At 44.4% G+C, this 21339-nt stretch overlaps 1 protein-coding gene across 1 annotated transcript in view; it reads right to left on the minus strand.

Annotated features, from left to right (window-relative positions):
• LOC126234526 (trypsin-1-like) overlaps positions 1-19350 on the minus strand; it is a 100341-nt gene extending 80991 nt beyond the window's left edge. Inside the window, exon 1 of the mRNA XM_049943221.1 lies at positions 19267-19350. Within this exon, the coding sequence (XP_049799178.1) occupies positions 19267-19312 (46 nt within the window). The 5' untranslated portion in view covers positions 19313-19350. The remainder of the gene's footprint in view (positions 1-19266) is intronic.
• Between the last annotated feature and the right edge of the window lie 1989 nt (positions 19351-21339).

Here is a 21339-nt window from a genome sequence, read left to right on the forward strand (position 1 = left end):
ATTTAAATCCGCCGCCGCCGCGACCGAACCCAGTTCCACCTGAGCAGCCATAGTGTACGGATCTCCGTGCCGGCACGTTCACAGGAGCTCAGTCCGTCAGTTCACCTGATGATGGCGACATGTATGATCGCCGAAATATTGTGCCCGTTGGACACTGTAGACCGGCAGTACACCCGTGGATATTTTGATTATCAAATACGCCGGGAGAAACTCAAGAATTACATACGTAATGTTCCTAATAGATATTTGGCCATCCACTCATTACTCGCGCACACTAAGGTGACGATTCCCGTAAGAGTTCAGGGAACCTATGCCCATTCGCACAGACGAAGGTCAATGGTCGAATGGTTTTGAATGGTATCTAACGGTGCCAACCTGTACACCAGAGGAAACTCCAAACGAGTGAGATCATGTTCAACAGCATTTCAATTCTGCAATGTCCTTAGAGATGGGTTGAATCAAATGGCTCTGAGCACTATGCGACTTAACTTCTGAGGTCATCAGTCGCCTAGAACTTAGAACTAATTAAACCTAACTAACCTAAGGACATCACACACATCCATGGCCGAGGCAGGATTCGAACCTGCAACCGTAGCGGTCACGCGGTTCCAGACTGAAGCGCCTTTAACCGCACGGCCACACCGGCCGGCTGGGTTGAATCATAAAGAAAGTGCGAGCAGTAGCAAAGGTTATTGGGGTCATCGTTCTCTTGCACATCACACTGCAACCTATCGTTTTCGACTGTGAAATTAGTTGAAATGAACGACTCAAGTGAAGCAGTGGTTACATTTCACAGCCTTCATGATACCTTTTCATGCCTTTTGGTATCGATATTGAGAAGCAGTGTATCTGATTTATTTTCTTCGGCCACCCATAAGAAAACCACGTGATTTCAGCGCTGGATGTCGCAGAGACATCAAGTGAAGAATTCAGATGTGGGTAAGGGGACGTGTGGCAACCTTCCAACGGTGTGGTACGTCGACGGTGGCGTCGGCCAAAATTATGGTAAAATTTGGTTCTGATGTGACATCAATAACTTACTTTACACCTCACATGAACATCTGAGCTCCAGCCTTTGTTTTTTTTTTACACAAGTCGACGACACGCTGTTTGAAGTATCGCCGAGTCAACGAACGGGTGATGTTGCAGGGCAGCATAGTTTGTCACTATTACAGAGGAAGGCTGCAGACACTGTCTAACCAAATTTCGCAAAAGGGAGAAAATGATGGGGTTTCAAAACAGAGACCCTTTAATTTTGTTGCGCAGTGCAGTTACTGTTGTCTTGTGCTGCCAATTAGTTCCTTTTCTCTTTTCGAGTAAATAATAAAGCAATTTCTGTTCCATTGTGGGAACTGCCTGCAGCTCGGAGAAGACACTTTCGCGAGAAAGTTTGGCATATGTCATGTTTATGTCTCAATTCTACTGTCGTAAATGCTTGATGAAAAGCGAGAAGTATGCGTGCAGTGGGTCGTCTGTGAGGAAGATGATGTTCGTACATTTGTTTCACAAGTTGTAATTCCACCACATTGTGTCATACTTTAATGTTAACATCTGAAAAAAATGTACTTACTCGTAACTTATATGATCGGTATTATAATATTTCAAAACAGAGATACTAGTAATTAACTTTTAAAAATTATTTAGTTTTGTGATTGTAACACAATCAAATCCTTTTGCTTTAAGGCATCATCAAATTTCATTTTATCCCTCAGAAGGTAATTACAACTGGTTTGGAAACCATTGTAGTAGTCCCTGTGGAACACCGGTAATTTTTTTCCCCGAAAATCGGTAGAGTGCACAAGGAAATATAGATTCTGTTGTAATTATCATTACTCGAACAGTGGAATGATTATGGATGCATATACGATACCCTGGATAACTTGAGTCAGTGCAAATACTTTTTCACAACAGTCCCGAACAGTGGTTACTTTCAATTGGAAGTAATGTCACAGGATCAGCGGAAGACTGTATTTACATTCCGTTGGAGTCTTTATCAGTAAATGCCATTTGGCCTAAAGAATGCACTGTCAATGTTTCAGTCGTGGCCAGATGGGATGTTAAGAGATTTAAAACTGTGATAATAAATGGTATATCTTAATGACATTATTGTATTTTCAAAGGATGTGGAGAAACACATGCAATGACTAAAAAAAGTTTTAAGTGATAGTAATCCACTTGCCTGACTTTAAGTATCAAGAAATACCATTTTGCATTAATGGAAGTCAACTACTTTAGACACATGTGAAAATGGATCCACGATTTCACGGTGAAGTTTACTGACACTGTAGACAAGTAAAGAACTACAGCCATCCTTCAGATTAGCTTATTACTATAGGATATTTGTGATGATATCTGCATGTACTGCATGGCCACTGATGCACTTGTTGAAGGAGGCTCTGGAGCTCCAGTGGACAGCGGAATGTCAAGCCACATTTGATAAACTGAAGGAGACATTAACAGTTAGCCCTATGTTAGTGTTCTAGAGGGTGATGCTTCCAAACAGGCAATAAGGTGTATTATAAGCCAAGAAGTACACTGTAAGGATCATTCGGTTGCTCAAGCAAACTGAATAAGACTGAGACTCAACCACATATAAGGAAATACTAACTTTGATATACATCGTAACACACTTCAGGTGTTATCTGTATTATAAGAAATTCAATGTATTTGACAGACCACGGCTGTTAGGTTTAAAGGTACCATCAAGCAGGCTGACACGGTCAGCATTGAAGCTAAATGAGTCTGACTTTGAAATGATTCACAAACCGGGTAAGAAACATGATAACATGGGTGGAATGAGCGGAAAGATCAGTGTAATATGAGCACGTGGTCTGAGCCTTGTGGAACGTCAGAAGGCACAGACTGCGTATGTAAACTGCAACATATTCAAAACAGAGCCACAGTATGTCATTAATGTCGGGTTGTTACGCAGGACAGCGATGCTCGGGCCACACATAGTAGTGCCTACTGCACTATGGATGGAAGTGTTAAAAGAAGCACGTGATCATACGTTGTTTGGACACAAAAGACACAGGACGGTACACCAAATAGTTGCTGAGCGTTATTAGAGGAGGCACAGAAGGAGGATGCTGACCAGTATGTGACAAATTGTGTGGTGTATGCGGAATGAGCAGCCTTACGTCCAAAGCTGCTGACAGACAAGACTGCGACTGGGGAAAGATATGTGATTGAGCCCCGTCTTTAAGTATGGCAACCCAGTTTTATTGTTATTTTGAAGATTTATCATAATTTAAACATAATGCATTTCCAGGAATACTGCAGATGCACAAAAAATACTCACTGGGATGAAACGTTAAAAAATGTAATTTCTTCTTAAACATTAAATATATCTTCACCAACGCAATCAGTCCACGCACGACAGTGCACGGTACTAATATGTTTCAAAATCGTTTTTCAGGGATCATATCTCCTGTTCTATTGATCACAGAAATAAGGAGTTAACTGTTTTTGATAGCCCTCGGCCGAGCGACCATTTGTATATTTATCGGAAGAATTTTCATAATCTAGCTATTCTACAGTGCAGGGTCAAAATTTAAACATTACGTACTTTATCCAGCCCAGGAGAATGCAGCAAATCGCTTGGTTCTTCTGCATTAGATGTGGTCTAGGGTAGATCTCAGGTGGCTTATAAAATCACCATTTGTTAATGGGTGATTCCCGAAAAAACCGCGAAAAACCACGATTTTTGGGTACGAAAAGTACCAGTTGTTGCGATGGCCACTACTAAAATTTCTGTTCATGGCAGATCGTCGAAAATTTTGCCATATGTTTTTGAGATGGTGTCCTCGGCAAACTTCAAAACATTTTTCGATATCATTGTCTGTTACCAAGATGCAGAGGTTCAAATTTGTCGTATGTGTGCAGTCAGATATGCCCATAATATCCGGTTTAAGGTGAAAATGTAGTTTTAGCAGACGTTGTGGACACTGGAAAGAGTTCTAAGATCATCGCAAGGATTCTGAGGTCACCAAACTATGTTTTTCATCAGCACTCTTCATTAATAAAACTTTATGACGCACTGTCTCTACAGGGTGGTCAGATAATGTCTGAAACGCTTGTAAGGATGTTGCAGGGCAGGTTGTACTCAGACATAAATGTTAAGAAAAAAATTCGATACGTTGCGCCGTTTCAGAGTTATTTAGCGTTGAAACTAGCCAATGGGGGCATCGCGCGCTCACATTCAAGCGGCCTGCCAGGGGCGGTATTGCTCAACGAGTAGTTTGGTTACATAAAACTAGGATTTGCGGGCGCAACGACCTGATTGGCTAACTTCAATGCTAAATAACTATGAAACGGCGCAACGTATTGAATTTGTTTCCTAACATTTATGTCTCAGTACAACCTGCCCTGCAACATCCCTACAAGCGTTTCAGACATTTTCTGATCACCCTGTATATAATGGGCGCTTAACGCCTGTATAAATACGCCCAAAGTGGTACTTCAGTAACAAAAAAGGAGCTAAAAAGACTCTCAACATGCTTAACAAGAACTTAGAATGACTGTTAAAAATTATCTAAAACTGTAAAGACTCCAAATTCAATAAAATATTTCAAACAACTTTTTATTTCGTTTATGATGCAAATAACAAACCGGGCGTTCTCGATGAATTGCGGTATATGAGCAATGTACTCAGAAAACCGCAAAGCAAACGATTTTGTATCAACCTTATATTATACGCACTTATTTTTTGTGTGTAATATATATATCAACGTGTATAAATGTGTCGAAGTGCATAAAAAAGATGTCAAAAATTTACTGGCCTATATACTTCCTTTTATATAAGCTGTGTACGCTCCTGTAGCAAGGAAAAGAGTAGATGTAGTGGCGTGTGAACGTATTCAAACATTTTTGTGCTGAAAGAGAATAGCAGAGTGATAGCGACGCGGAAGAAAAAGAGAGAGAAAACAGTGATGTAGGTACAGAGAGAAAATGTCAGTGAAAGAGAAAGGAGGATGGATGAGGACAATAGCAATGGCAGCCAAAGAGAGAGGGGCGTTAATGGTCAGTGAGAGACAGAGACATGAAAAGATGTAGAGAGATCCATGGAGATAGAAGAAGTGGGAGGAAAAAAGATAGGAGACAGTGGAAATGAAAAGAGAGATGAGTGGACACTATACATATACATAGGCTTGGGAGAGGGAGGGGGGGGGGGAACCTAGACCCTTCCAGACAGCCGGATTTAACATATAGATGTAGCAGAGGATGCATTTTGGACCGAAATTTTAAGCACGTGCGTATAGGGGAAAATATAAGTTGGACCCTGCCCACCATCCATTTCACCATCCCAGAATCCCAAAGGGAAGTTATCTTGCCAAATTATGCACAGTTTCCAGGGTTCTAAAATCTGTGAGATTTTGACTTGTAGTTGATCTGAGTTAACTTTTAACAAGAGCCGGAGTGCTGAAATACATTTCTGCTTCAACTACAGTCATCGTAAGAGTGTAAAAGATGCGCGTAACTACAGATATATTCGGATGACAAGCTTAAAATTGTAAGCTAGTGCATCTTATTCAAAGAGTCCTTTTGGTTCCAAAGTAATGTACTCAAAGTCTGAAGTATGATTTGTTTTCAAATATTCAATTTCTTCGAACTTCACATTCCAAGTGGTCGAAAATTCGATTTGGTATTGCATTTTTTTAAACGTATATGTGTTTCTACAGCCCATTGATGAAGCAGTCTCACAGCCACCGTGGGACGCTCTCAGCTGGAGACGCCAGGCTCAGGTAGAAAACTTGTCGTGCCGTGATGCACGTTCACAAAGTGATTTGTACTGCGTTATGCATGCAAACATATTCGCCGAAAAAGCTGACGAACAACGTGTGCAGGCTGCCGAACGCAGCATATCCAGCTGAGCCAGATTGGCTTTTCTCGCCAAGAAGAGCGAAGGAATTGCTCTCCAAGAAAAATTCGATTTAGGGGAAGGGTTGGTATACGGTACCGGAATTGCAGACTAAACGTAAGTAACGAAAAGACTTTGTTTGGTAAAATTTTAGTCGAAATTGGTCAAAACGCAGTGATGAATTCTTCTCGGGTTCTCAGCCGAGTGGTGTCGTCGTCTTGTCGCAACGTTTCAATTAGTTTCGCACGCATCATCTTCTGGCGAAGTGTCGGGATGCTGCTCTCTCTTCACACTTGAATTCCTCTTCTTTGCCGGCCGCGGTGGTCTAGCGGTTCTAGGCGCGCAGTCCGGAACCGCGCGACTGCTACGGTCGCAGGTTCGAATCCTGCCTCGGGCATGGATGTGTGTGATGTCCTTAGGTTAGTTAGGTTTAAGTAGTTCTAAGTTCTAGGGGACTGAAGACCACAGATGTTAAGTCCCATAGCGCTCAGAACCATTTCAACCATCCTCTTCTTGAGGAAGGTAAGTAGTAGTCTGTTGTCATTAGACGTTTACTCCACTTTGGATGGATTGAAAGCATGCTGGGACGTTTAGGAATAACTGGGATGGTGTGCGTGGTTAGGTAGACTGATGATTGCCGGTCAGAGACAGGCAGTAGGTTGAATGGATAATAGCGATGCGTCAGTTAGGGGCCTTTACTTGACTGGCCCTGTTGACGTCTTGGACTGCCAGTCAGCGACTGACAGGGCGAGTGGTAGATGACGATGATGATGGGTGTCTGGCGCGGTAAGGAGGAGAGTCTTCTAGGTCCTCCTGGCGTCTGGGTGCTTCTTCTTGTCCTTCTTCTTCTTCTTGGATGTGTCTGCTTGTGACACTTCGGGATCTGGCATGTCCTCCCAGCTGGCGGCTTCAGCGTCTTCAGCAATCCTCGCCCCTTGTTCTTTGCACTCGTACTCGGCTTGTTCTATCGAGGCGATGAGATCTTCCCACTCAGCAGGAGTGAGAGGAGGGCGGGCGTTGTAAGACCTGAGAGTGTCCAGACGGACGGACACTATCTTCTGCAGCTACGTCTTGGGGCATGGAGCCTCCTCCGTGATGACCTGGGTTGCCTGGGCTTCCCCTACACGGCTGTCTGTACGGCAGCGTCTTGTGTTACCAGCTCCGTGGCTTCCTGTATTGCTACAGGTCCCACGGAGGCGGTAATCTGCGTGTCAGCGTCCTTCTTCTGTACTGGGTGGGACTGGCTGGCCAGTGCATCACGGAGACTGTGCACCAGCTGCCGAGTCTCCACCAGTTCGGCTGGGAGTGCCGCCCTCTCTTCCTCCATTGCGGCTTTGAGGGCAGCAATTTCTTCGTCGGCGGCGGCGCGGACCCTGGCGCACGCCTCGCTGACTGCGTCTGGTGGAACAGCCGCGTCATCGACCACCCCGGATCCGCCGGGGGCGGGGGAGGGTGGCGAGGACGTAGCGGCCGCCGTTGTATCCACCTTCTTGGTGGTCTTGCGTCTCCGTCTTGTCTTTTCACCGCGACTCCAGTTCTTGATATAACTGCAGCCTCGGTAATTCGCTGAGTGAGCACCGCCACAGTTGGCGCAGCAGCGTATGGCGTCCTTCTTCGTACAGTGGCGCGAATCGTGTGCTTGCGCACACCGAAGGCACGCCACTGGGTTCCGGCAGTACTTGGCAATGTGGCAAAGTTTCTGGCAGCGGAAGCACTGCTCCTTCCGTTCCGTCTTCTTCTTCTTCTTCTTCTTCTTGCGTCCCGCATCTTACTGATGCGCTGAGCATGAGGCCCAGCAACTGCAGCAGGGCGGCGGCTTTGCCTCCCTTTCCATGTCGTCCAGGCATGCTCGGGAGCGACGCATGCGAGCGCTTAGCGTGCAATGATCCGCTCACCTCTGCTCCCTGAAAGGGACTCGTCGGGATGCTGCTGCTTGCTGCTTGCTCACCTTTTATTTTCCCCTTCCTGAGGAAGTGTATGGAGGAGTTTATAGCCTGTTGGCTTTTACTCCACAATGTGTGTTGTAAGTGTGTGATTGTCTTTGACTGTTTTGGCTGTCTGTGTATTGTGGTGGTGTCTAGTACTTTCCTGAGGTTGGCGATGGGTATTTTAAGGATTAACGATAGGTATTACGATTTGAATATATTTGGGATTTCTCTTCGACCTAGTCGTCGAAGATCGTCATGGGGCGCTTGTGCTTATCGCGGGACATGCCATACCGACCTAAGGAGTGGATGAGGTTATTTCCAGATCTGGAAGAGCTCTCATAGAAAGCCCTTGCCAGATCTTGGAATCTTTCTTTGAGGAGTGATATGTCGGCAGCGTAGTGCAGATGGTCGGTGGGGAACCCCATGGGTAGGTGCAGTGCCCTCCTTAGGGCACGGTTCTGCAGCCTCTGGAGTTTGTCCAGATGCTGCTTCGCCGCATATCCGCAGACAGGGCACGCATACTCCATTACTGGGCATATAAGTGCCTGATAGACGTTTAGTCCTACAGAGCAGGGACGGGAGCTGGTTGTGTTGAGGACTGGGTATAGGATGGACATTCTGGCGCACCTTCCTGTGGATCTCGTCTTTATGGAGTTTCCACGTTAGTCTCGAGTACAAGGTTATACCGAGATATTTGGCGGATCTGCGCCAGGGGAGTCGGGATCCATGTAGGTGCAGGTGAAAAGGAAAGGGGGGGGGGGGGGGGGGGGCGTCCACGTCTCCCGAGTCTCTGGGTGATCAGCATAGCCTGCGTCTTTTTAGGATTGATGGTGATGCGCCAGCGACGGGCCCAGGTTTCTGTGTAATCTAAAACCATTTGTAGCCTACGAATGGCGAGGTCCGTAATCGCATTACGAGCGTAAAAGTCGGTGTCGTCAGCGTACTGTGCGGTGTGCACCAGGGAGGCCGTTGGTGTGTCCGCAGTGTACAGACTGTACAAAACGGGCCCCAGGACCGATCTCTGTGGAATCCCAGCACGAATACGCCTATTGGTGGAGGTGGCTGTTTCTACCTTGACAGAGAAGGTTCTGTTCGTGAGATAGCTTTGGATTAACCTACCTAAGCTCCCGGGGAGCCCTTGTGTGTATAACTTGCATAGTAGCCCTTTATACCATACTGACTCGAAGGCCTTGACTACATCAAGTAGCACTATCCCGCAGTAGGCTCTGTGGTTGAAGCCCTCTGTGGCTGCTTCCATCAGTCTCGTGATCTGTTGTGGGGCGAAGTGCTTCTGTCGGAATACGAATTGGAAATCCGGCAAAAGTCGGTCGTTGGTGATTTGGTCTCGTATGGGAATAAGCAGGAGGCGCTCATAGATCTTGCTGAGAGGTGGCAAGACGTTAATCGGCCTGTAGTGCTGCGGGAATAAAGGGCCTTTCCCTGGTTTGTGTATCGCGACCACTTCTGCGTGTTTCCAGTAAGCTGGGAACTCGCGGGTACGAGTAATCTCTTTGAAGACGTTCGCGAGGTGTTCGATAGCCAACGGCGGGAGGATTTTAACTAGCTGGTTGGTGACAGTGTCGTGTCCTGGCGCCCTTTTTGTAGGGAGAGACCTAATTTCTTTCGCCACTTCTTCGGGGGCGAAAAGTGGGGGTTCATCCTCTGGGTCATCCTCAGCGTTGAGGAAGACACCCAGTTGACGACAGACTACCTCTTCATGCTCTTCATCCTGGGGTTCTGCCGCTTGAAAGGTGTTGGCGAGGGCGTTGGCCTTTTCAGCATGGCTGTAGGCCAGATCCCTCTCGCCTTGTAGTGGCGGCAACCTAGCGCCTCTTTGGTAAATTGTTTGGTTGCTTGCCATAGCGTGTGATCGTCTACTTTGAGGGCTGTGAGGCGGTTTTGCCATTGCTGGTTTCTTGAGCGCTACCTTCAGCTCTCTCTGTAGACGATTAAGCAGCCTTCTGGTGGCCCGATTTCTGGTGATCTTCCACTATTTTGCCACTCTGTTCTTGTGACGGATTTGAGCCAGTAAATGTTCCGGGAGTCGTACTTGCGGGGGCAGGCCATCCCTTTGTGGGGGAGTGGCATCTTCCGCTTCCTGCAAGATAGTTCCTGTTAGGTCTTGTAGGGCCTGTTCTAGTGTTTCGGCAGTAGGTGGCGGAGCGCGAGCGATATCAGAGGCGACAGTTTCTCGGTATGGCTCCCAGACTGTACGTTTGTAGGACATCTGGAACCGTGGAGGTGTTACCCATTCTCCCACATCGACCTTTAGAATCCCTGGGTTGTGATGGGAGGACATTCTGTTGATTGTCCTTGCGGCGAAAAACCACGCGATCCTCCTAGTGAAGGCTATGTCTAACACGTCGGGCCTACCTCCATTTTTTTGGAAAATGTGTGGGCTCGACCGGATCCCATATTTCGAAGTGATGGTCGCGCGCTAGTCGTTGCAGTTTGGCGCCTGCTCCGGAGGTTACTCCAGAGTTCCAATCGGAATATTTGGCATTGAAGTCGCCCCCCTATTATGAGTTTGCCCTCAGTTTGCCGTAGAGCAGCTATGTCTCCCTAGTCTATCTCGTCTTGTGGGGGTCGGTAGATTGCAACAGTTGTTAGGGGTCCGGTGGCAGTGGTTACTTCCACGGCCACACATCAAAATTATGTAATAACATATAGTTGTTATGCAAGTTGAACTAGTATTTACGCATAAGAGTATTCCCTAAACTTTAAACATATTTTTCTTGAGAAACGAATTTTTCAGAACAACGTGCAGCATAAAATGAAAACGGTTCAACATATTAACTTCTGCATCCGACCTACGAAAAGTAAATGCTCTTCTTGGGAGCTTATTCCTGTAATTTATGACATTTCTTAACATTAACCATTTTTGTAAAGCTGTAAATAGTGAAACAAACCCCCAAAAATCGAACTCAAAGTTCGAGTTTGTACCATACCGTTAAATTTAAGGTTATTTCATTGTGGTTAGGTAAAAGCTCCCATAAATTTAATGTAGTATCGACTGATGTTATCCATTTTTGATTTTACTTAACTGCTGAGGGGCTACACTGCACACAGTCTGCGTACCGCAAACTCTCAGACCCTTTATAAGAGCATAATTACGAGCGCCATTTTGTTTTTCTTTTTGTGTGTTGAAAATCTAAATTAAGGTTCAAAGTATGATCAATCATAATCCCTAAGTAGATCCTTTGTATGTCTTTTCACTGTCTCAAAAAAAATAGTTCCAAACTTTGCCTATTTTTTGTTCATTTCAATGAGAACCTGGCCTTACGTATTCCCATAAAATCCAAATGTTTCATCTAAAATCTTCATTGTTACTAATCGGATTTTCTAGGTAGACGCTTGATTGTCAATAATGACACGAAATACATTTATTTTGAATACATTTTCTGAATTCGTATCTACCACTTCGTCCCTGGCTTCAAAATGAAATGATTTCCTCTTCTTAGTGCGCACCTCCGAAAATTCAGCATCGATATTCATTGCGCTGGTAACAACTTTAGATCAGGGTGAACGGCGTTCCAGTTTTCGAGAAGATATTTTAAGTCATTTAATAAACTCTCAAAGCGTATTTCCTCGACATCAGTGGTAGTATTTAGAGCTTATACTAATATGCTTCTGTAGTCAATTGGTTCTAACAACTTAAGAAAAACTGATGCCATAATTGACCACTTGAATGATATCACATAATCCAAAACATCCCGTACCACAGAACGTGTCCTGACAAATTTAACTTACTGAGTGATCCAACAGCACTGGCAATCTTACTCAAATGAGCTGCAATTGTTCCTGCAGCCACAACCCGAGCACTCCAACTGGTGTCAGAAATGCAAGATAAAAAACTTCTAACTCTGTTTCAGAACATATGGACTGCTACTGAACAGGTTGTAATGAAGCTGAATCATTCCCAAATATGTATTTGCTTCATAAAAACACTCCGCTGCATATACTCCACAAAAAGCTGATAACCACACACAGAAAATATCGCAAGAGAATTTCACTGAAGAAAATGCGTCTGAGCTCCTTTATAAGACCGTCTAATATTACTTCGGTTATCACAAACTTGGCGTGGCATTCGCTGATTGGAACTGAGTGTTTCACGAGTGTTGGTCAAATTAAATGTGCAACAGTCACTCTCGTTTTCTGTTACAACCTACGAATTCCAAACACCGTTCATTTATTTCAGATTTATCAATTTCCTTCTTGAAATAAATATAACACAGCATGAATGTTGTTTGGTCAATATGATTTGAGTCATTAGTTGCATCAACAATAATTGAATAACAATTCTCACTTTTTCCTGGTTCAATGGCACCCCTGACTTGACAGATAATGCACTTGTAAACACTTTTTCAGATCTTGTGTGTATCTGACCTTGTTAATGGATTTGGCGAGAACTGGATTGTAGCAACTCAAGAGCTCTAATAGTCCTAGGACTTTTTCATTATTTGGATCTCCAATTTTCTAAGCAGAACCTCTGAAGTCCAAACCTCTTTTACCAAGCGATAATGTCACATCACGTCACTTGAAAGTTCCCACGTAAGTTGGCTGTTCTACAGACGAACAAAAAACATGATTACTCATACCTCTTTTCTTCAGAGCATCAGCATGGCCGATGTATATCTTTCATGACACTTCCATTCTTCAGTTTCACGATTACTCCAGAGGACTATATACAAATCGAAATCTTTTATGTTGTGTTTCCTCTTGAATGAAAAATATTTTCTGTATACTCGTTTTTCACATAAAATCACCTTATGATGGAATCGTAAGTACCTTATCTTTGAAACCTACCAAATTATAACACTGTTTTCCAACTGTTTCCGTGTACATTTGTTGGGGAAATTTTTTGATAGGGTTTCCAACAACATTTAAAGAAAGCTTATTCTCGAATCCATCACACAGGAGTTCTACTGCACGATGTCTAAAGAAAATATTGTGCATTCGAGATTAAAAGTGAAATATAATTGTATGCAGTTAGCCTGAATGGCTCATAAAACTGAGTACAAAGAAAGAGCTAGAATATCTGGCCATGGAGATTTTGCCTCCTCCCCTCCCTAACTCCGTCTCGTCGGGCCTGCTTTACGTCATCAGAAAGTGTCACTTTAGCGGCTGCCAGAAGCAACTAAACCCTCTGAGATGACTGAAATGGATATCTTAGGGCCGATTAGTCAGACACTTTTGAGGAACAGCTATGTTCTGACTACTATAGATCATTTTTCCAATACATCTAAATGTTTGCAACTGCAAACAGCAGAGAAGCACATGCAGTGGCAAACAACTGGTTGTTTACATTTGGAATCCTTGAAACGATGAACGTGGATCAATGCACCAACTTCATTTCGGGGTAAATCAAACAGTTATGCTGCTTGTTATATTTCTGTAAACTGAGAGCTAGCCCAGTACATCGACACGCTACTGGAGGGAAGGAATGGATTCATCAAACAGTTGGTAAGAGGCTGACCTATTATGTCAATAGTCACAATAATAAATGGTATGTTCACTCACCATGAGTTGTGGCGGTGTATAATTCGGAAGTGCATGACAGCACTTGTCCCTCGTCGTAACAGGTGGTTTATGGAACGAAAATATCATTACAGTTTGAGTTTATTAAACCAAAGCTACGAAAAAGATGGAAAACCTTTATGAAACTAAGGTATAACGTTACAGGATTTGTGAAAGCGTCTCCAGATGCGCGCAGTAGGGCGCTCGAATTTCAGTAAAAAATTAGGTGGCACAGTAGTAAATTACGAGAGTATCATATTGACCAATGGATGATTTTAACTAGTCCATATACTCCGAAGGGTAAGATAAAGAAGTTTATCATGTGCCCTGGGGACCATAACAAGTTGTGGGATTGATGTCGCCAGTGAATGTTTAATTACAATTGCTGATGCAGACAATCATTGTCCATGTGGGGTGCGTTCATTCTTTTACAGGTACTCCAGATTCCATTGCCACAAGTACCAATACTACTACCCTGAAAAAAGATAGATGGAAAAACTCGCAAAAACCACACTTGGGATGCCGTATACGTTCAGGGCGTGAAAATAGGTGGTAGGTTATCGTGTTCTATTTTGAGAATTTCATTGTGTGTGATTACTTATGTAGAAAGTGTGTTATTCATAAGGGACGCTGATAATGGTTTTGTCTTGTTCATGTATCTTGTTTTCTTTGAGATATTTTTTGTTAATATTAAAGGATTTATGTTTATTCTTTTGGTGTATTTTGTACTGGTTTGCGTCAAGTGGAGTTTATTTTCTTACGAATTAAGTAATGGTGTGATGTCATATCAGAAGGGTTTATGTCGTTGATGATGTGTGTATCCATCTGATCGTTTTGAAAAGGGGAGGGATAGTAATTGTAGCTTCCTTTCCCCATGTTGCATCAGCACTAAGGAAGACTACGATGCATGTCATACACTCTTGTTCAGAAAAAAACAGAACACCTTGAACGACAAGAGACACGATGTTCATATTCAAAGGACATGAACATTAGTATGCTCTGCAGAAATGATTAGCACTTGAACCCTGTCGCCCCGTGGGTTCAGAGTCAACATCGATATCATGGCGCAATACCACCTGCCAGTAAAGTATGACTGCGGCTCTCGTTGTCACTACAAACAGAAGGTAATGAATGGATCATTGTGACATGAGCAGACATGCAGGATGCCGCGCAGGCGTATGCGCGAACCACATCGTCAAATCAGTGAATCAAAGAGAGCGCATTATTGACGTGAGAGACTGTGACGCATCCATTCGGGAAACTGCTGCTCGTCTAGGAACAAGTGTTTCGGTAGTGCAACTGGTGTGTGCAGAATGGTTGACGGAAGGCCGTAGAACATGACTAGATGGGTCAGGTCACACCACCCAGACCCGAGAAGATCAACGCCTCATCCGAATGGCACTGTAGGACAGATCTGCGTCCTCCTCAGCTCTGATGCAACAGTGGAACACATCGTACACTATCAGGGCTGACTGTCCATCGCCGTTTATTACGACACGGGTTACGTGCGCGTCGTCGACTTCTACGCCTACCTGTGACGAACGTGCAGAAACATGTTAGACGGCAATGCTGTATGGAAGGACGTTACTGTGGACAAGAATGGCATCAGATAGCGTTTTCGGACGAATCCAGGTTCTGTTCGTTTGAAAATGATGGCCACATTTTGGTTCGCCGCAGACAGGGGGAGCGACATCACAGTGACTGCATTCGCACAAGACATATAGCGCCAACTCGAGGCCTTATGGCGTGGGGTGCTATTGCGTACAACCACACAGGTGAATGGCATGTTGCGGCTCGTAGTTATACCCTTTCTGCACAACACCCCAGACGCCATTTTCCAGCAAGACAGTTCACGACCACATGTTGCTGCACGAACACGTGCCTTCTTTGTGTCTTAGGATGTCAGCTTTCTTCCCTGGTTCGCCAGATATGTCGCCATTCGAAAATGTGTGGGTATGGTGAAACGACGGTTGCAGTGCTGTGAGCAAATGCCGACCACCAAAGATAAACTTTGGGACAAGGTGGATGCAGCATGGATGGCTGTACCAGAGGACGCCATTCATGCATTATACGCATATCATGTGAATATAAATGTCCTATAGCCGGCCGCTGTGGTCGAGCGTCTCTAGGCGCTTCAGTCCGGAACCGTGCTGCTGCTACGGTCGCAGGCTCGAATCCTGCCTCGCGCATGGATTTCTGTGATGTCCTTTGGATAGTTAGGTTTAAGTAGTTCTAAGTCTAGGGGACTGATGACCTCAGATGTTAAGTCCCATAGTGCTTAGAGCCACTTTTTTTTTTTTAATGTCCTACCTCTAGTCGTTCAAGGTGATTATTTTTTTTTCTGAACAGGAGTGAAGATCTGATAATGCAGATGACAATGAGACAACCTCTTCAGAGGAGAAGGCGTAGGCGCACTGCAGAATCAACATCTCCTACGAGCAATTGCATGAGCAGTTACACCAACCAATGCACCACGCACTTGTTGTGTCGTAAGAGAGGATGGTTGAACACGGGCAGTTAGTTACTAAGATGGTCTTCGGGACCATAACTACTGACGAAATCCGAGTGTTGAATTATAACCTGGGATGGGTGAAAAGTACCAAATACATTGATGTGCAACACTTAAATACGAAAGTAACTTTCGCATAATGTGTCACTGCTAAGTAGCATAGCTCGATGAAACTTGGACCATACTTAGAAAGAACTGCCACAGTACAGTACAGTACAATATAGCAGGTGACTGAAAGTAACACGCAGTGGAACGAACAGAATCGATTTGACCATCACGAACGATAGTGTATGCTATAATACGTGCTCCCATGCTGGCCACAGTGTTGGTAAGTATTTCTTCTTGTAAGGAATTCCATTCGTCCACCAGTGTGGTTGACAACTGCTGGATGGTCGTTGGTGCATGAGGACTTGCTGCAATGCATCTCACCAACGCATCCCACATGTGCTAAGTGGAATTTAAGTCGGTCAAACGGGCAGGCCAGTGCATTCGTGGAATATCCTCTCCTTCCAAGTGCTCATCCATCTGCGCTGTTCGTTGCAGCCATACATTGTCTGAATGTACCTCTGAAAGTCGCTCATGGGGAAGAGGTACAGAGTCACAGTGACTTTGACCAATGAGTGTATCATGTTCAAAGATTTGGAGGTCAGTACATATATGTAACATTATGCTTCCCCATACCATAACAACTGGACTACCAAAACGATCATATTGGACTATGTTCCTCGACCTCGTATCCACGGATAAATACGACATTGCAATGCCTGTGCTGTTAAGGACCACGATGCAGAGTTCCTTTGGACAAGCATGCATGTTAGCAGGCAGCGACTTTCAATTAATATATCCTCCCCCTGTACGGAATTACACCACTGGCCATTAAAACTGCTACACCAAGAAAAAATGCAGATGATAAACGGGTATTCATTGCACAAATATATTGTACTAGAACTGACATGTGATTACATTTTCACGCAATTTGGGTGCATAGATCCTGAGAAATCAGTACCCAGAACTACCACCTCTGGCCGTAATAACGGCCTTGATATGCCTAGGCATTGAGTCAAACAGAGCTTGGATGGCGTGTACAGGTACAGCTGCCCATGCAGCTTCAGCGCGATATCACAGTTCACAGTAGAGACTTGCGTATTGTGACGAGCCAGTTGCTTGGCCACCATTGACCAGACGTTTTCAATTGGAGAGAGATCTAGAGAATGTGTTGACCAGGGCAGCAGTCGAACATTTTCAGTATCCAGAAACGTCCGTACAGGACCTGCAACATGCGGTCGTGCATTATCCTGCTGAAATGTAGGGTTTCGCAGGGATCGAACGAAGGGTAGAGCCACGGGTCGTAACACATCTGAAATGTAACGTCCACTGTTCAAAGTGCCGTCAATGCGAACAAGAGGTGACAGAGACGTGTAACCAATGGCACCCCATACCATCTCGCCGGGTGATACACCAGTATGGCGATGACGAATACTCGCTTCCAATGTGCGTTCACCGCGATGTCGCCAAACACGGATGTGACCATCATGATGCTGTAAACAGAACCTGGATTCATCCGAAAAAATGACGTTTTGTCATTCGTTCACCCAGGTTCGTCGTTGAGTACACCATCGCAGGCGCTTCTGTCTGTAATGCAGCGTCAAGGGTAACCACTGCCATGGTCTCCGAGCTGATAGTCCATGCTGCTGCAAACGTCGTCAAACTGTTGGTGCAGATGGTTGTTGTCTTGCAAACGTCCCCATCTGTTGACTCAGGGATCGAGACGTGGCCGCACGATCCGTTGCAGCCATGCGGATAAGATGCCTGTCATCTCGACTGCTAGTGATACGAGGCCGTTGGGATCCAGTACAGCGTTCCGTATTATCCTCCTGAACGCACTGATTCCATATTCTGCTAACAGTCATTGGATCTCGAAAAACGCGAGCAGCAGTGTCGCGATACGACAAAGCGCAATCGCGATATGCTACAATCCGACCTTTATCAAAGTCGGAAACGTGATGGTACGCATTTCTCCTCCTTACGCGAGGCATCACAACAACGTTTCACCAGGCAACGTCGGTCAACTGCTGTTTGTGTATGAGAAATCGGTTGGAAACTTTCCTCATGTCAGCATGTTGTAGGTGTCGCCACCGGCGCCAACTTTGTGTGAATGCTCTGAAAAGCTACTCATTTGCATATCACAGCATCTTCTTCCTGTCGGTTAAATTTCGCGTCTGTAGCACGTCATTTTCATGGTGTAGCAATTTTAATGGCCAGTAGTGTACTTTGTGACGAGTACATGTTGTGATGCAGGAAACGACGACATCTGGATGTTTGGGTCTGGAAATCCAAAGCGTTTCAGGCAACCACATGTGTAAAATGGGAATCCCGGGTTCGAGCCACGGTCCGGCACAAATTTTCATTGCCGTCATTTCATTATACAGTTGACGGTTGTCCGTTTTCGCAACTGCGAATACATTTCGTGTATTTCATGACGGGTGTAGTTGCCGCAGCGTCTCTTACCTGCATGTATATGCGAAGGAACATTGCGTTGTTCTTCTTAACAATACAAGCACTGCAATACTGCATTAATTAAATAAGTATATAGTAATGGATAGCTTTTATCGGCCGCTGAGCGTTATGCACATTCAACTGAAGAAAAGCTATGGTGCTGTATTCCATCAGCTTAGGCAACTCGAGGCACAGATTATTATTATTAGTAGTAGTAGTAAAAAACTAAGTGAGAAGCTCGACCATACAGAGTGAAGACAACAGCGCTTTCCACTCTGCCACTGAATGTGCTTACCTGGTATGGTATCAATCCAGTCACAAGTACGTGAATATGGCACTTAATGAAGAATGTCTCATCAGTAATGACTCAGTAAAATCTACTCCTCTAGAGAATCCGCATTGCCTCACTAGTACAGATTGACCTAAGATCAGACGCGAGACTGCGGCTGCGTATGAGAAGAAAAAGGTTTTAACATCCCAGCCCCTTCCAATGTACGACTATTAGACCGCACTTTCACAACTTACATAAAAAGTAACTTATTAAAAACATGCATACTTCTCACACGCACATCAAGCAAGGCACTACGGCACTGGGAGGAAAAGAAGCCCCACCATCAAATACTGCTGATACAAAAGATTCGAATCGAACCCCTTCGGCATCGTTTGCTGTGGCCACTAAACCAGGCTAGGAATATGGACATAGCTCGCTTGGGACAGATTTGTTTTCTTCTCTGTCGCTGGCGTATACCCAGATACTAGACCCAGAGGTGGTAGAGAACGACAAGAGCTGTTTTACTGACGAAATGGCTTCTGTTAAATTCTTACTAAGAAGACTAACAGAGACAGTAAGCGAGGACTTAAAGAAAACAGATCCACTGTACTCCTGTAGCTAACTTACTGCGTTGCACATCGGCTGCCAACCTTCCTCCCAATAGTTACCCGAAACGAGTACGTACCGACGACGCAGGCCACGAACAGCAGTAAAAGCAGCGGCAGCTTCATGATGGCTTCTCAAACAGCACTGCTCTCACTTATCGCCGTCGCCGCTCAATTAGCGTCGCAAATACAGATCTCGAGATGAATTCTCTGATAGTAGAAATAAGATAGTCATTAATCAAGAGATATCTCGCGCTCCTTCATCAGTAGACTCTCTCCACCAACTACGAGTTGGATGTTACAGTGCTCCGGAGAAGTTACGTTGATCAGTTCGCTTGCAGAGTATACGATAGTTTACACTCTTAGATGAAGATGAAGAGAGTACAGCTTTCTATAGGCACAACGAATCCAGTAACGACGTTATTCAGCACAGATCGTTTATTCTCAAATACTTCAAATGGTATATTCTCAGATTCTTTTTTTATTTGCACAACAGATCGTAGCAAATGAAACTCCTGAACAGCAAAAGTACTGAGTGGAGGAGCAAGTAAATTTCTCATCCCCTCCACGTAGTTTGCTTGCTTCCTCCACTGTCCCGTCCCCACCAGTCCTCAGTCGGTAGAAAATGGCAAAAATTGGAAGCCTTCGGGGAAACAGCATATTTGCTTCAGCATCCACTCGCCGACCTTTGAGATCCTATAATACTGTAGCTAAGTAGCACCGAGAACGCCATTGTCGAAGAAGAGTAAGAAGGCGTTCTTTTCGTGAATCGCTACTGAGGAAATTTAGAGAACCAGCATTTGAGGCTGATTGTAGTACAATTTTACTGCCGCCAACTTACATTTCGCGGATAGACCACAAAGATAAGATAAGAGAGATTAGAGCTCGTACAGAGGCATATAGGCAGTCATTTTTCCCTCGTTCTGTTTGGGAGTGTAACAGGGAGAGAAGATGCTAGTTGTGGTACGTGGTACCCTCCACCACGCACCGTATGGTGGATTGCGGAGTATGTATGTAGATGTAGATGAAGAGCGAATAGCGTAGGCAGACGATGTGCGAACCAAGTTAATATTAGCGATAGATGTCTGTTTGGCAATAATTGTTTCTTTATGATACTACATACTAAGTGTCCCAATTCAAAACTTTTGCCCAACAAGGGTGGTGCATTTTTTTTCCTTTTTTTCGGTCACTCTTTGCGCCTGTCTATGCCTGGGCTTTTGGTGGCAGGCCTACCTCGCCACCCCTCGGTACGGCCCCGTTCTCCAACATCAACCAAAAGCAAATGTGAAAATTATTTAATCTGCAACATTTGGACCGTTATAAAAGGAGTGCAAGCGATTTTTGAGCATTGTTTGTTACTGTTGATCGTCCAGTTCGTCCCAGGAATGGATAGTAGTAAGTGACTCTGCACCTAGAAAGACGAAGTGGGTTTCATCTGTCAGGTAGGTTATGACCATTGTTTCCTGGTATGCAAAAGAGATTCTTCCTATGCGTTACCCAGCTAAGATAAAACAATAAATGGTGATTGTTACACAAGTTTTCTTGTCTAAGTAGGTGAAGAAGTACGTGAGAAGAGTCTGAATAGCGTAAGAAGAAAAAGAGATCATTTTTAACATGATAAAACACCTGGCTTTAATAACAGGAAAACTGAGAGATATGGAGTAGGAATTGGTGAATCAGTAATCCACTTCACTAAATTTAGCTCCCTCTACACAAGCTTATTTTCACATTTCACAAAATTTATGGTTTGGGAACGTCCAGTGTATAGGCTACAACAGCGGTAGGAGATATTTTGCAGATCCAGAATCGTACCTTACGAATAGAATCCACTGACTGGAGAACTTGAAATGCGTGAATTGAGCTAAAAGCGAATTTCATCGAAAACTGAGGGATTTAAGTTACAAAAAACACTACCTCACACAGCAAGTATGAGAAATTTCTTCCCTTTTCCTTTCCAGTGTTGAAGTTTCCGTATACAAGATCGTCGTTATTCACTTAGTTGAAATGCGGTCTCCCACAAAGTCTCAACGACCACAAACTAGGACATGGTCTCCTACAATTCTTTATGGCAGAAAAAATAAACACAAGTACTTAGAATTCAGCCTTGGTTTGAAACAAAAAATTCTTCAAGTTATTGAACATTTCGAACTATA

This window comes from Schistocerca nitens, chromosome 2, assembly GCF_023898315.1.
Source record: "Schistocerca nitens isolate TAMUIC-IGC-003100 chromosome 2, iqSchNite1.1, whole genome shotgun sequence".
Taxonomy (NCBI): domain Eukaryota; kingdom Metazoa; phylum Arthropoda; class Insecta; order Orthoptera; family Acrididae; genus Schistocerca; species Schistocerca nitens.